This window comes from Coregonus lavaretus, assembly GCF_964263955.1.
Source record: "Coregonus lavaretus genome assembly, chromosome: 22".
Lineage (NCBI taxonomy): Eukaryota > Metazoa > Chordata > Actinopteri > Salmoniformes > Salmonidae > Coregonus > Coregonus lavaretus.
In genome coordinates this window covers 23,662,708-23,678,937 of record NC_140009.1, presented here as the reverse complement: position 1 = coordinate 23,678,937, position 16,230 = coordinate 23,662,708, and the positions used below count along the sequence as shown (strand labels likewise).

Below are 16,230 nucleotides of genomic sequence, written 5' to 3'. Positions count from 1 at the left end.
AGGGCATTGGCCAGTGTGTGGAGCAGAGGTAATGTTTGGCCTAACGTATCACAACATTTGGCAGATATTCCCACCAGCAGTTGCAGTGGAGCACATTTTGCTGATCTTTGTGCCGAACGGCATCGTGAAGGAGCCGCCTTCCTTGTGCTTTGCCAACATTCTCATTACCTACCCCGACATTCCCAGACCCACCGTCGCTAATAGGTTGCTGTCTGCCATCCTCTGTTTCAAGGCTGTCCATCAACATGATGTCCTAAATGTTTTTTATTTCAAAGCTGGAGTCTTTGTTTGGTCACAAAGCTGTTCCCAGACCACCACCTCTTCATGCTCCAGCTCCCCCAGCTGCAGAGCCTAGACGGCAGCAGTACCCTTAGTCACAGGCTCCCCCGCCCCTCCCTACAGTGGCCACGTACATTTCCCCTACACAGGTCATGTCAGCTCCACACCCTGGCCCTTTGTTATGGCTATTACACTTCCTACACAGGTCATGTCAGCTCCACACCCTGGCCCTTTGTTATGGCTATTACACTTCCTACACAGGTCATGTCAGCTCCACACCCTGGCCCTTTGTTATGGCTATTACACTTCCTACACAGGTCATGTCAGCTCCACACCCTGGCCCTTTGTTATGGCTATTACACTTCCTACACAGTCATTAAGTGTATTCCTTATCATTGACATTGTGTTTAAGGGGGGGGGGGGGTAAAGGCCAATATATGGGCTATATTGGCCTTTACCAATATATCCCATAGAAACACATTGAAAAACACATTCAAGGGTGTAACTTTGTGTTGAATATTGGGCCATGGCCACCATTGGTGGGTGTGGCCAAAGACCTATATTTTCATGTCATCTGACCATAGCACCGCCTGGAGTTTGCTAAACGGCATTGGCACTTGGATTGGAACCAGTACTATGGTCATATGACACAAAAATAGAGGTCTTTGGCCACGCACACCAGCTCTGGGTTTGGCCTTTGAAAGAGAAATGCATATGCATAACATACCTCATCCCTACTGTAAAATATGGTGGTGGATCTTTGATGTTATGGGGCTAATTTGCTTCCACTGTACTTGGGGCCCTTGTTAAGGTCAACCGCATCATGAACTTGACCAAGTACGAAGACATTTTAGCTAAAAACCTGTTTGCCTCTGCCAGGAGGCTGAAACTTGGTCAGAAGTGGATCTTCCAGCAAGACAATAACCCCAAGCACACATCAAGGATCTGGAAAGATTCTGTATGGAAGAATAGTCTAAGATCCCTCCCAATGTGTTCTCCAATCTCATAAAAGCGAGAGTTGCACCCCTCCTCAAAAAACCTACACTCGATCCCTCCGATGTCAACAACTACAGACCAGTATCCCTTCTTTCTTTTCTCTCCAAAACTCTTGAGCGTGCCGTCTCTAGCCAACTCTCCTGCTATCTCTCTTAGAATGACCTTCTTGATCCAAACCAGTCTGGTTTTCGAGACTGCTCTTCTCTGTGTCACGGAGGCTCTCCGCACTGCTAAAGCTAACTCTCTCTCCTCTGCTCTTATCCTTCTAGACCTATCTGCTGCCTTTGATACTGTGAACCATCAGATCCTCCTCTCCACCCTCTCCGAGTTGGGCATCTCCGGCACTGCTCAATCTTGGATTGCGTCCTACCTGACAGGTCGCTCCTACCAGGTGGCGTGGCGAGAATCTGTCTCCACACCACGTACTCTCACCACTGGTGTCCCCCAGGGCTCAGTTCTAGGCCCTCTCCTATTCTCTCTATACACCAAGTCACTTGGCTCTGTCATATCCTCACATGGTCCCTCCTATCATTGCTACACAGACGACACACAACTAATCTTCTCCTTTCCCCCTGATAACCAGGTGGCGAATCGCATCTCTGCATGTCTGGCAGACATATCAGTGTGGATGTCGGATCACCACCTCAAGCTGAACCTCGTGCAAGACGGAGCTGCTCTTCCTCCCGGGGAAGGACTGCCCGCTCCATGATCTCGCCATCACGGTTGACGACTCCATTGTGTCCTCCTCCCAGAGTGCAAAGAACCTTGGCGTGACCCTGGACAACAACCTGTCGTTCTCCGCAAACATCAAAGCGGTGACCCGATCCTGCAGGTTCATGCTCTACAACATTCGCAGAGTACGACCCTACCTTACACAGAAAGCGGCACAGGTCCTAATCCAGGCACTTGTCATCTCCTGTCTGGATTAATGCAACTCGCTGTTGGCTGGGCTCCCTGCCTGTGCCATTAAACCCCTACGACGCTGCAGCCCGTCTGGTGTTCAACCTTCCCAAGTTCTCTCATGTCACCCCGCTCCTCCGCACACTCCACTGGCTTCCAGTTGAGGCTCGCATCTACTACAAGACCATGGTGCTTTCCTACGGAGCTGTGAGGGGAACGACACCTCCTTACCTTCAGGCTCTGATCCTACACCCAAACGAGGGCACTACGTTCATCCACCTCTGGCCTGCTAGCCCCCCTACCTCTACGGAAGCACAGTTCCCGCTAAGCCCAGTCAAAGCTATTCGCTGCTCTGGCACCCCAATGGTGGAACAAGCTCCCCCACGATGCCAGGACAGCGGAGTCACTGACCACCTTCCGGAGACACTTGAAACCCTACCTCTTTAAGGAATACCTGGAATAGTATAAAAGTAATCCTTCTACCCCCCCCCCCCCCCCCCCCCCCATAAAAAAAACTTGGCTATCATAAGTTGAATGCACCCATTTGTAAGTCGCTCTGGATAAGAGCGTCTGCTAAATGACGTAAATGTAAAAATAAAACATTTCAGAAAAAGGCTCAGTGTTGTTATCCTCGCAAGGGAGGGTGCTGGAATATTAAAAACAGGGGAGCCAGTAATTTGTACCCCTATATTTTTTTGCTTTTTTTTGTATTACTTGTTCAACAAAATATATTTATCTGGGCAATTGTATTTGTATAAAATAATGATAATACAAATGTAGCATACAATATACATCAGTATTTGTATTATTTATTTAATGCAGTCTTTTTTGCTCATCTTTATGAAGGGATCCAATAATTTTGGACTCTGTATCTCAACCCACAACTGAAATAGCAATAATTCATGTATTACTTTAAACTGTTGGTCTAACTCTAACAGTTCAGAAAGTCACCACCAAACCCCTTCTTTAACTACATTTAAATGTCATAACCCATTATTCTTATTTGTGTACCCATCATCACGCTTGGCATGTAATTTTTGTGTCGTTATTTTTTTGTAGAACGACTTAGAGAAACTGAGTTGAGCCTTCTTGAGAAAGTGAGTCCCCCCCGCAAGTTACGCACATTCATAAATGGCAAAACAGACAAAAAATGTAATCATAAGGAATAAGGTTTTAAAGTGTCTGTCCTATAACTAAGAGACACATATTTGTTGGCACAAAAAATACTTCCATTCATTTTTTAAATCGGTACCGGGTTACCTTCAGTCTTGGCCTTGACCATGTTCGTGAGAGTCTCCCCTTTCCATAGAGTGGTTGTATTAGTTTTTGTAGGCCAAACCGTTCGGAATCTACAGATGTTTTCGTGAGAAGACCGATTTTCAGGATGTCTCCTGGTCTGCCACTTTCCACCGCAGATGCAGAAGGCTTTTGACGGGTGCGTCAATCGACTCTTAAGGATTTAGGCAGGTATTAAGATTTTCAAATTCAATTTCAAATCATCTGGTCATGTTCCTCAGAAAGCTAGGCAGCCTGTAGTCTCTTGCCTCCGTACCTCACTAGGGACAGGCAGGGGGAGGCAGACTGCTGTTGTCTCTAAGAGCAGGCCCAGAGAGAGCACACCTGACCTCAAACAGCAGTCTCAGGGGCCTCAGAGGAGAGCAAGCTCTCATAGGCCACCTGCACCTGCAGCCAAGGGTCAAAAGGTCAAGGTAGATAATACAGCAGAGCCAGTAATAATGCTTACATTACATGAGTTAATAGTCATAATTACTTTAAAATAATAGATACACTTGCAGGATGTACTGTATCAACTGTAAATATATACTATGGGGCCTATTCAATCAAACATGGATATTGATTTTCCAGGATAAGCCAAAACATCATTGTTTTTGTGCTGCAAAAAATGTTTCTAAGATCTAGGTACCTGTTACCTTGATCTAAAATGTTTATTTGTGAACAGCAGAAGGAGAGTTAGGATAGGACTCCCAAGAAGACAGCCACAGAGGAGAGAGTCCAGCCACAACCCCAGTCCTGTACCTGACAGAAGACCCAGCACTGTACCCATTACAGTAGATTACCCAGCCCTGTGGCCATCCCACACCCCAGCCACACCCTTACCTCAGGTAAAGCACCCGTCATAGCTCACACTGACTCAGGAAACGTAGTGACCTACAGTGGGGAAAAAAAGTATTTAGTCAGCCACCAATTGTGCAAGTTCTCCCACTTAAAAAGATGAGAGAGGCCTGTAATTTTCATCATAGGTACACGTCAACTATGACAGACAAAATTAGAAGAAAAAAAATCCAGAAAATCACATTGTAGGATTTTTAATGAATTTATTTGCATATTATGGTGGAAAATAAGTATTTGGTCAATAACACAAGTTTCTCAATACTTTGTTATATACCCTTTGTTGGCAATGACACAGGTCAAACGTTTTCTGTAAGTATCACAAGGTTTTCACACACTGTTGCTGGTATTTTGGCCCATTCCTCCATGCAGATCTCCTCTAGAGCAGTGATGTTTTGGGGCTGTCGCTGGGCAACACAGACCTTCAACTCCCTCCAAAGATTTTCTATGGGGTTGAGATCTGGAGAATGGCTAGGCCACTCCAGGACCTTGAAATGCTTCTTACGAAGCCACTCCTTCGTTGCCCGGGCGGTGTGTTTGGGATCATTGTCATGCTGAAAGACCCAGCCACGTTTCATCTTCAATGCCCTTGCTGATGGAAGGAGGTTTTCACTCAAAATCTCACAATACATGGCCCCATTCATTCTTTCCTTTACACGGATCAGTCATCCTGGTCCCTTTGCAGAAAAACAGCCCCAAAGCATGATGTTTCCACCCCCATGCTTCACAGTAGGTATGGTGTTCTTTGGATGCAACTCAGCATTCTTTGTCCTCCAAACACGACGAGTTGAGTTTTTACCAAAAAGTTCTATTTTGGTTTCATCTGACCATATGACATTCTCCCAATCCTCTTCTGGATCATCCAAATGCACTCTAGCAAACTTCAGACGGGCCTGGACATGTACTGGCTTAAGCAGGGGGACACGTCTTGCACTGCAGGATTTGAGTCCCTGGCGGCGTAGTGTGTTACTGATGGTAGGCTTTGTTGCTTTGGTCCCAGCTCTCTGCAGGTCATTCACTAGGTTCCCCCGTGTGGTTCTGGGATTTTTGCTCACCGTTCTTGTGATCATTTTGACCCCACGGGGTGAGATCTTGCGTGGAGCCCCAGATCGAAAGAGATTATTAGTGGTCTTTTATGTCTTCCATTTCCTAATAATTGCTCCCACAGTTGATTTCTTCAAACCAAGCTGCTTACCTATTGCAGATTCAGTCTTCCCAGCCTGGTGCAGGTCTACAATTTTGTTTCTGGTGTCCTTTGACAGCTCTTTGGTCTTGGCCATAGTGGAGTTTGGAGTGTGACTGTTTGAGGATGTGGACAGGTGTCTTTTATACAGATAACAACTTCAAACAGGTGCCATTAATACAGGTAACGAGTGGAGGACAGAGGAGCCTCTTAAAGAAGAAGTTACAGGTCTGTGAGAGCCAGAAATCTTGCTTGTTTGTAGGTGACCAAATACTTATTTTCCACCATAATTTGCAAAAAAAATCATTAAAAATCCTACAATGTGATTTTCTGGATTTTTTTTTCTCCAATTTGTCTGTCATAATTGATGTGTACCTATGATGAAAATTACAGGCCTCTCTCATCTTTTTAAGTGGGAGAACTTGCACAATTGGTGGCTGACTAAATACTTTTTTTCCCCACTGTAGGTATGTATAACAACACATTGTACTTTGCATCACAGGAAGAGTTTGATGCATGGAGGACAAGTGTCCAGTAGAGGAATAGTGATAGTCCCGATAGACTCATCCAGTGAGGAGGAAGAGGGACAGGGAGACACTTGGAGAAGCTAAGGATGGATGGAGTAGAGAGGACGAGGTAGAGAGAGTTGAAGAAGAATGTGATGGGAGGAATGAACATGGGGTTACGGTAGAGGAGGAAATTGATGGGAGTGACAGAAGATGACAAGGTATATGGAAAACCTGAGGAAGCATTGGAGGAAGAGGAAGTACAAGAGGAAGAATGGAAAGGGGAGGATATGTCTTACAATGGTGATGAGGAAGAGAGGGAAAAAGGTAAAGAGTAGGATGGGAGACTTAGGGGAGAGGGAGAGACAGAAGAAAGGCCCAAAGATGGAGTGAAGAGAGAGAACAGATCAGATGATGAAACAAGAGCGTTGACAGCAGAGGGGGAAGAAACTTGGAGCACAGAGCTTTACCCTGATGTAAGTTCACAAACCTTTGAAAGTAGATAGATTCAGTCAAACCATTCATATTTACAATTCAAAACCAAAACAGTCACACTCCAGTGAAATACTTTAGCGGAGAATGTCATGGGATGTGAAGCCTTTCTTGGGAATTGTATGCATGATATGTTTCAGTGCAGTGTTTACTTCGCATAATGAAAGGCTTAACAGCAGAGAGGGAGAATGATTCACCCTTTCCATGGTGCTGTTAATGGCTCAATAAAACTATTTTCACAATCCAGTAATCTATGCATGGTTTACACCAGGGCTCTCCAATCCTGTTCCTGGACAGCTATCCTCCTGTAGGTTTTCGCTCCAAACCTAGTTGTAACTAACCTGATTAATCTTATCAACCAGATAATTATTTGAATCAGATGCGCTAGATTAGGGTTGGAGCGAACACCTACAGGACGGTAGTTCTCCAGGTACAGGGTTGGAGAGCCCTGGTTTACACTATAAAATGACTAATCACGCTAGACAAGCACTTCATCTGTAACATTGAAACAAATGACAAAACTTAGTGTACATTTTCAAAAAGGCTATCATAGAATGAACAACTATTTATCATGATCTTTATTATGTTGGATTATATATGAGATGTGTTTTCTGTTTTCCTCCACAGTGCTGGCTTTTCCTCTGTCCTAGACCTAGTCAGATTACAGTTACCCACATCTTACAGTCAGCAGAGGTACAGTAAGCTTCATAACATGACCCATATTCATGGTATTACCTCTGTCCATCATTTAACACTAAAGTATGAATTTGGTATTAGGCAGTAGTATCAGGTACCTGAGTACCTCTGGAGAGTCTTTACTCCCATCCATCACAGACATGGAGAAGTCCACACATCCACGTGAGTGAAGGCAGTATTACCTCAGACAATTAACTCCTACAGGGGGCCAGTATGAAAAAATAAATGTATGAACTCACTAACTGTAAGTCGCTCTGGATAAGAGCGTCTGCTAAATTACTAAAATGTAAAATGTAATACAGGGCTTATTGCATGTCATATAGTCCATATGTACATTCCCTTCACTCCCTCCAACGCTACAACTTTCTTGTCTTCTCTCTAGTGACAGATTATCAGTTGTCCTCCTCCTTGGTGAAGGTCAACACAGACAAACATGGGTAACACTTTATAATAAAGTTAATAAACAATTTATTAGGCATTCACAGTTCTCACCAAATGTTAGTAAGCTAGTTATTTACACATAAAAACTTTTAAATGACGTATTAATGATTCGTAACGTAAGATAATTTATAAGATGTTTAATATAGGTCCTTATAAACCATTTACTAATCATTAGCAGTCTTTTTGCAGTCCCTAATGTAAATAATTGTATCTACAGTGCATTTAATATCGCAACACACTCCATAAAGTAGACAAAATATAGACACATTAATATAGGAAATAACATTCATTTTAAATGAACAGGATAAAAAGCTAATATAAAACAGTAAAATCAAAGAGCAATAAAATGATTTGCAGAAGGCCAGGATAAAAAGGTGTGTTTGATCTACAAAACTCAATGGTATTGTAGATACCCCTACTTGCAGTCTCCATCAAATAATAAACACAGCAAGTGCACTTCTGTAAGGTAAAATGTTATTTACATTGTATTCAATAGATTTACAACCCCTCCTTGTGTCAAGCAATTCTAATCAGTATCCGAGATTTAAGGAACTTTTATGGTAAGGTGGAACGGAACATAACTTGACAAAAAGTATGACAGTCTACTAAACACTTTATTTTCCAAAGTATAATGTATTATGAGAAAACAAAAATCAAATACCAAACAAATCAAAAACAACTAAATCCACTTTTATTTACAAAGCATTTTTGCAGTTTGGGTTGAGTACTTCCTTATGGAGCGTCAGTGCTCAACACTTGCAATATCAAACCGTGCAACCTGTTTGGTCATTCCTGTTATGGACTGTCTAGAATCAGGGCTCTCCAACCCTGTTCATGGAGAGCTGCCGTCCTGTAGGTTTTCGATCCAACCCTAATCTAGCTCACCTGATTCTAATAATTAGCTGGTTGATAAGCTGAATCAGGTTGTACAACTGGGGTAGAAGAGAAAACCTACAGGAAGGAAGCTCTCCAGGAACAGGGTTAGAGAGCCCTGGTCTAGAACTTCAACCAGGTAGACCATATCCACCTGAGATTGCCCCAAAAAAATTGTTTTAGTGAACACAATAATTAACATCATAGTGTAAACATAGCTTCATACAACACAATAGGGCTGCGTTAAGACAGGCAGCCGAATTCTGATCTTTTTTTCGGTCTTTTGACTAACCAGATCAGCTCTGAAAGAATATCTGTGAATAGATCTGATGTGATTGGTCAAAAGACCAATTAGGGGAAAAGATATCAGAATTGGGCTGCCTGTGTAAACGCAGCCTATGGTACATTTATACATTGCTTTATACACCAACTGGAAACAAATAGAATGGGAACAAAAGCACCCACTATACCACCGATAATTCCCCTTAGGCTTTGCTGTGATAACTATGTACAAACGTAATGATTTTCATTGTGATGAGCAATGATACAGTGCTGAACCGATAACTGACTCTGCCTATCCCCTCTTCCCAAGGCAAAAAAAAAAGTATTTTTCTCAAAGTTTTCACAGTTCAAGCATTAGAATGAAGATCCAGAGATCCCCACTTTTCCAAATCCACACCTCAACTAGTTGATTATTGTGGCAGCTGCAGTGCAGAGGATTGCCATCTTCTTTTGTCAAGCTTGGTCTATGAAGCCTTTTGTGCCCTCTCCTCCACGTACAGTTGCATCTAAACAAAGAAAATATGTTGTTACATACATATTATACACAACATGAAATCATTCACATTTAAACAATATTACTGTTTATTACTATGGGCTTTCATACAAGTGTTGTAATCTTCACAAAGAACCATGCCATTGCTTACTTTCACAATGTCTGATGTCATGGTCTTCAGGGGTATGAGTCTGGGCTCCTGCATGTGTACTTCCTGCTCATCTGCAACTATCCACGGAAAATCCTGGAGAGGAACATGACAACATCACATGTGGAGTATAGGCCCACACACTAGAATACAACAGATATGATTGAATGTAGGTACACAAACAAGTCAGTGTATTACAATCAACACACATACAGTATTGAAATGTCATGTTTGTGACAACACTGACCTTGATGACCTGCACCTTCTCCATGTTGCGCGTGGCAGCCTCCCTGGTGTGGACCAGCACTGTAAACGTACATCCTGGGAAAGTGGAGAGTAAATAGACGTATAAGTATACTATGACCGCTGCTGGACAACAAGTTAACAGAAATGGTATACTGTATGTATAATGTGTATTTTTATATTGTATTATACAGGGCACATTTGGACAAGAGACCTAGGTCTCAATATGACTTCTCTGTCAAAACAAAGGTAAAATAAAACATAATAAAACATAAAAAACCTAGTTATTCCTTGTCATGGACTCCACAAGAGAATTAGTGGGAACGCAAGACTTATATAGCAGCAGACCTCCAGCTATCGATTTTCACACAGAGATGTTTCTTACTGAGTGTCTCTCCATTCTCCAATATAGCTTTTCTATCTTACCTGGTGGGTTGTTTTCCAGAACTGCATCACATACACTGATCTTCAGGATAACCGCCCTCAGTAACTGTTCCACGTGTGACAGCAATGTATCAGAGCTGTAGAACATGAAAACAGAGAGTAACTCTGGGTAAAGCTCTGGAAAAGCTCAAGGTATCGAAAAGGCTATTCCAACAACAAACCATATGAAATAAATAAAATTGTATTTGTCACATGTGCCGAATACAACAGCCTCGAAATGCTTAATTACGAGCACATAAAAAGTAAGACAATTTGAGAAAAAAAAACTACAAGGAAATAGTAACACAATAAAATAACAAGGCTATATACAAGGAGTAACGGTACCAAGTCAATGTGTTTGGGGTACGAGGTAATACGTACACTACATTTTACATTTTAGTCATTTAGCAGACGCTCTTATCCAGAGCGACTTACAGTTAGTGAGTGCATACATTATTAATTTTTTCATACCCACAACCATGGCATTGCAAATGCCATGCTCTACCAACTGAGCTACATCCCTGCCAGCCATTCCATCCCCTACCCTGGACGACGCTGGGCCAATTGCGCGACCCGTGGGTCTCCCGGTCGCGGCCGGCTACGACAGAGCCTGGATTCGAACCAGGATCTCTAGTGGCACAGCTAGCACTGCGATGCAGTGCCTTAGACCACTGCGCCACTCGGGGTCTCCCACTCCTCTTTCTATTCTAGTTAGAACCAGTTTGCGCTGTTCTGTGAAGGGAGTAGTACACAGCGTTGTACGAGATCTTCAGTTTCTTGGCAATTTCTCGCATGGAATAGCCTTCATTTCTCAGAACAAGAATAGACTGACGAGTTTCAGAAGATAGTTATTTGTTTCTGGCCATTTTGAGCCTGTAATCGAACCCACAATTGCTGATGCTCCAGATACTCAACTAGTCTCAAGAAGGCCAGTTTTATTGCTTCTTTAAATCAGCACAACAGTTTTCAGCTGTGCTAACATAATTGCAAAAGGGTTTTCTAATGATCAATTAGCCTTTTAAAATGATAAACTTGGATTAGCAAACACAACGTGCCATTGGAACACAGGACTGATGGTTGCTGATAATGGGCCTCTGTACGCCTATGTAGATATTCCATAACAAATCAGCCGTTTCCAGCTACAATAGCCATTTACAACATTAACAATGTCTACACTGTATTTCTGATCAATTTGATGTTATTTTAATGGACAAAAAAAATTGCTTTTCTTTCGAAAACAAGGACATTTCTAAGTGACCCCAAATTATTGAACGGTAGTGTACATGTAGGTAGGGGTAAAAGTGACTAGGCAATCAGGATAGATAATAAACAGAGTAGCAGCAGCGTATGTGAAGAGTGTGAAAGTGTGTCTATGTGTGAGTGTGTGTGTGGCGTCAATATGCGTGTGTGTGTGTGTTTTGTGTGTGTGAGCGTATGTAGTGCGTATGTGTGTGTTGGAGTGTCAGTGTAGTATGTGTGAGTGTGTGGGTAGATTCCAGTGAGTGTGCATAGAGCCAGTGTAATAGAGTCAGTGCAACAAAAAAAGGGGGGGTCAATGCAAATAGTCCAGGTAACCATTTGATTAACTGTTCAACAGTCTTATGGCTTGGGGTTAGAAGCTATTCAGGAGCCTTTTGGTGCCAGACTTGGCGCTCCGGTACCAGGCATCTGACACTGCCTGGTATAGAGGTCCTGGATGGTGATGTACTGGGCCGTACGCACTACCCTCTGTAGCGTATTACGGTCGGATGCCAAGCAGTTGCCATACCAAGCAGTGATGCAGCCAGTGAAGATGCTCTCAGTGGTGCAGCTGTATAACATTTTGAGGATGGGCCCATGCCAAATATTTTCAGCCTTCTGAGGGGGAAGAGGTGTTGTCATGCCCTCTTCACAACTGTGTTGGTGTGTTTGGATCATGATAGGTCCTTAGTGATGTGGACACCAAGGAACTTGAAGCTCTCCACTACAGCCCTGTCGATGTGAATGGGGGCGTGCTCGGTCCTCCATTTCCTGTAGTCAATGATCAGCTCCTTTGTCTTGCTGACGTTGAGGGAGAGGTTGTTGTACTGACACCACACTGCCAGGTATCTGACCTCCTCCCTGTAGGCTGTCTCATTATCGTCGGTGATCAGGCCTACCACCGACGTATCGTCTGCAAACTGAATGATGGTGTTGGAGTCGTGCGAGGCCACGCAGTCGTGGGTGAACAGGGAGTACAGGAGAGGACTAAGCACGCACCCCTGAGGGGCCCCCGTGTTCATGGTCAGCATGGTTTTTGTGTTGTTGTCTACCCTCACCACCTGGGGGCTACGCGTCAGGGGCTGCCCGTCCAGGTGCAGAGGGAGATGTTCTGTCCCAGGGGTCCTGAGCTTAGTGATGAGCTTAAAGGGGAACTATGGGGATGAACGTGATGAGTTGTAGTCAATGAACAGCATTCTCACGTAGGTGTTCCTTTTGTCCAGGTGGGAAAGGGCAATGTGGAGTGCAATAGAGATTGCGTCATTTGTGGATCTGTTAGGGCGGTATGCGAATTGGAGTGGGTTTAGGGTGATGGTGTTGATGTGAGCCATGACCAGCCTTTCAAAGTATTTCATGGCTACAGTGCTACTGTGCAATAGTGATTTAGACAGGTTACCTTGGCGTTCTTGGGCACAGGGACTATGGTGGTCTGCTTGAAGATTGCAGGTATTACACACTAGGGTTGTCATGATGCCAGTATTGCAATACTACGATACCTGATTTTCCATGGCAAAAAGGAAAACACAAAGCAGACTAAACGCTTTGGTACTTTAAAAAACCTACTGTACGTAAAATATTGTGTGCTATAGGTTGGAAAATAAATGTGATTGTGGGTGACAACATAAAGCTTTCCAACATTAGGACTGTTTTCCTCAGGTAATTCAGTCCGCTTCATGTTTTGTTTCCTTGCCATGATACATTTGGGTATCGCGATACTGGTATCGTGAAAACCCTATTACAGACTGGGTCAGAGAAGTTGAAAATGTCAGTGAAGATATATACTGACCTGATGGATAAAATAGGAGGCTGTGAAATCTCAAAGACAAATCTCTCAACTGGATGATGCTCTTTGTCCATGATGACCACCACCACTTTTTCTGCATCATTCTGAGGGAGCAATGTAGAACTTCATACTAGTAATATGTACTCAAAAAAGGTGTGCCCTCATGCAATAACATATTTAGCATGGTCAGCCATTGGGTTTGCAAGACTATGTCAATTATATGTAGGCTAATGTATTCTCTCACCTTCTCAATGAGGGGTTTTACACAGTGAAGAGTATCATGGATGTATTGGTTCAGCTCTGGATGGCATGACATCTAGAAGGTAACGCAACATGAAAGATGGAGATTCTGCAGATAACCGTTAATAGAAGCTGAATGGTTATTACACTGGTGATATGATAACCTTACCTGTACAGGTACATTGTATTTATTTCTCTTCTGGAATATCCCAGATGGGTACACCTCTCGTACATAGAGGATGAGATGAATAGCCACTTCCAAAAACTCGCACAAGATGTCAGCCACCACTGCAAAAGAAGACAGGCAGTAACGAAGCTTGAGTCTATATGAAAATTAAACTGCTCAATTGAAATGCATATTTTACAGGTCGATGTAAAATAATTTATATAGCTAGCTACCTTGTCCAAAATTGAGGTCTTGTCTTGTTAGGGTTGTCATTTTCTGGTCGCTGAGGGATGAGAACACAAATAATGTCGAAAGATATGAGGCCACCTAACGAACGTTTCAAACGTCAAAAAGGGAGTTGATAAGACAACTAACGTTAGCTAGGAAAAATCGCGGACATGGAGCAATTCAACCTCTGAAAAACGTAAGACTGTCGTTTGTATATCTGTTCGGAATTTAATCATAATATACAGCAAAGAGTCTAATAATACCTGCAACGTCTGTATATTTGTTTACATCCACTGCTTCTTGTCGTCGCTTGGTTATGACGTTTACATGGCGCACGCCAATAATTTACATATACACACTAGATGACTGGAAGTGTGCGCTGTGTTGAATCAAATACGTTATTTGTGGTTGAATCCTCCATTCCTCCATCTTGGCACTCCCCCACCGTTCTAAAAAAATATTTTGGAAGCTATAGAATGCCTTTATTAATGTCTACATTCGTATAGCCAGATTTATTCTATTACAGATCCCTTAATGCATACCTTAAAATTATAGTATGTAAGCTAAACAAACACACACATATATATATATATATATATATATATATATATATATATATATATATATATATATATATATATATATATATATATATACTACTGTTCAAAAGTATGGGGTCACTTAGAAATGTCCTTGTTTTCAAAAGAAAAGCAACTTTTTTGTCCATTAAAATAACATCAAATTGATCAGAAATACAGTGTAGACATTGTTAATATTGTAAATGGCTATTGTAGCTGGAAATGGCTGATTTTTTATGGAATATCTACATAGGCGTACAGAGGCCCATTATCAGCAACCATCAGTCCTATGTTCCAATGGCACGTTGTGTTTGCTAATCCAACCGGGGCCTCCCACTCCTCTTTCTATTCTGGTTAGAGCCAGTTTGCGCTGTTCTGTGAAGGGAGTAGTACACAGCGTTGTACGAGATCTTCAGTTTCTTGGCAATTTCTCGCATGGAATAGCCTTCATGTCTCAGAACAAGAATAGACTGACGAGTTTCAGAAGAAAGTTCTTTGTTTCTGGACATTTTGAGGCTGTAATCGAACCCACAATTGCTGATGCTCCAGATATTCAACTAGTCTCAAGAAGGCCAGTTTATTGCTTCTTTAATCAGCAAAACTGTTTTCAGCTGTGCTAACATAATTGCAAAAGGGTTTTCTAATAATCAATTAGCCTTTTAGAATGATAAACTTGGATTAGCAAACACAACGTGCCATTGGAACACAGGACTGATGGTTGCTGATAATGGGCCTCTGTACGCCTATGTAGATATTCCATAAAAAATCAGCCGTTTCCAGCTACAATAGCCATTTACAACATTAACAATGTCTACACTGTATTTCTGATCAATTTGATGTTATTTTAATGGACAAAAAAATTGCTTTTCTTTTGAAAACAAGGACATTTCTAAGTGGCCCCAAACTTTTCAACGGTAGTGTATATATATATACAGTTGAAGTCGAAAGTTTACATACACCTTAGCCAAATACATTTAAACTCAGTTTTTCACAATTCCTGACATTTAATCCTAGTAAAAATTCCCTGTCTTAGGTCAGTTAGGATCACCACTTTATTTTAAGAATGTGAAATGTCAGAATAATAGTAGAGAGAATGATTTATTTCAGCTTGTATTTCTTTCATCACATTCCCAGTGGGTCAGAAGTTTACATACACTCAATTAGTATTTGGTAGCATTGCCTTTAAATTGTTTAACTTGGGTCAAATGTTTCGGGTAACCTTCCACAAGCTTCCCACAATAAATGGGTGAATTTTGGCCCATTCCTCCTGACAGAGCTGGTGTAACTGAGTCAGGTTTGTAGGCCTCCTTGCTCGCACACGCTTTTTCAGTTCTGCCCACACATTTTCTATAGGAATGATGTCAGGGCTTTGTGATGGCCACTCCAATACCTTGACTTTGTTGTCCTTAAGCCATTTTGCCACAACTTTGGAAGTATGCTTGGGGTCATTGTCCATTTGGAAGACCCATTTGCGACCAAGCTTTAACTTCCTGACTGATGTCTTGAGATGTTGCATCAATATATTCACATAATTTTCCTTCCTCATGATGCCATCTATTATGTGAAGTGCACGGGTCTCTCCTGCAGCAAAGCACCCCCACAGCTCGATGCTGCCACCCCGAGCTTCATGGTTGGGATGGTGTTCTTCGGCTTGCAAGCCTACCCCTTTTTCCTCCAAACATAACGATGGTCATTATGGCCAAACAGTTCTATTTTTGTTTAATCAGACCAGAGGACATTTCTCCAAAAAGTACGATCTTTGTCCCCATGTGCTTTTGCAAACCGTAGTCTGACTTTTTCATGGCGGTTTTGGAGCAGTGTCTTCTTCCTTGCTGAGCTGCCTTTCAGGTTATGTTGATATAGGACTCGTTTTACTGTGGATATAGATACTTTTGTACCTGTTTCCTTCAG

At 42.4% G+C, this 16,230-nt stretch overlaps 1 protein-coding gene across 1 annotated transcript; it reads right to left on the bottom strand.

The window, feature by feature from the left end:
- Window positions 1–8,218: 8,218 nt before the first annotated feature.
- mad2l2 (mitotic arrest deficient 2 like 2) lies at window positions 8,219–14,053 on the bottom strand. Its single transcript, XM_084186834.1, has 9 exons — window positions 14,005–14,053; window positions 13,747–13,796; window positions 13,517–13,635; window positions 13,352–13,423; window positions 13,111–13,211; window positions 10,089–10,183; window positions 9,667–9,740; window positions 9,423–9,515; window positions 8,219–9,284 (listed from the first exon to the last, which is right to left on the bottom strand). Exons 2-9 carry the CDS (start codon window positions 13,784–13,786, stop codon window positions 9,243–9,245), a joined length of 636 nt encoding a protein of 211 aa, XP_084042960.1. The 5' UTR covers window positions 13,787–13,796; window positions 14,005–14,053; the 3' UTR covers window positions 8,219–9,242.
- Window positions 14,054–16,230: the final 2,177 nt, after the last annotated feature.

Excerpts from the sequence above, each read along its gene's own strand:
- mad2l2 (XM_084186834.1), bottom strand. The coding sequence starts at position 13,786 with ATGACAACCCTAACAAGACAAGACCTCAATTTTGGACAAG. Across the intron at positions 9,516-9,666 it reads AGAAGGTGCAGGTCATCAAG|GATTTTCCGTGGATAGTTGC; the intron begins GTCAGTGTTGTC and ends GTTCCTCTCCAG. Across the intron at positions 9,285-9,422 it reads TGACATCAGACATTGTGAAA|ATGCAACTGTACGTGGAGGA; the intron begins GTAAGCAATGGC and ends TTCTTTGTTTAG.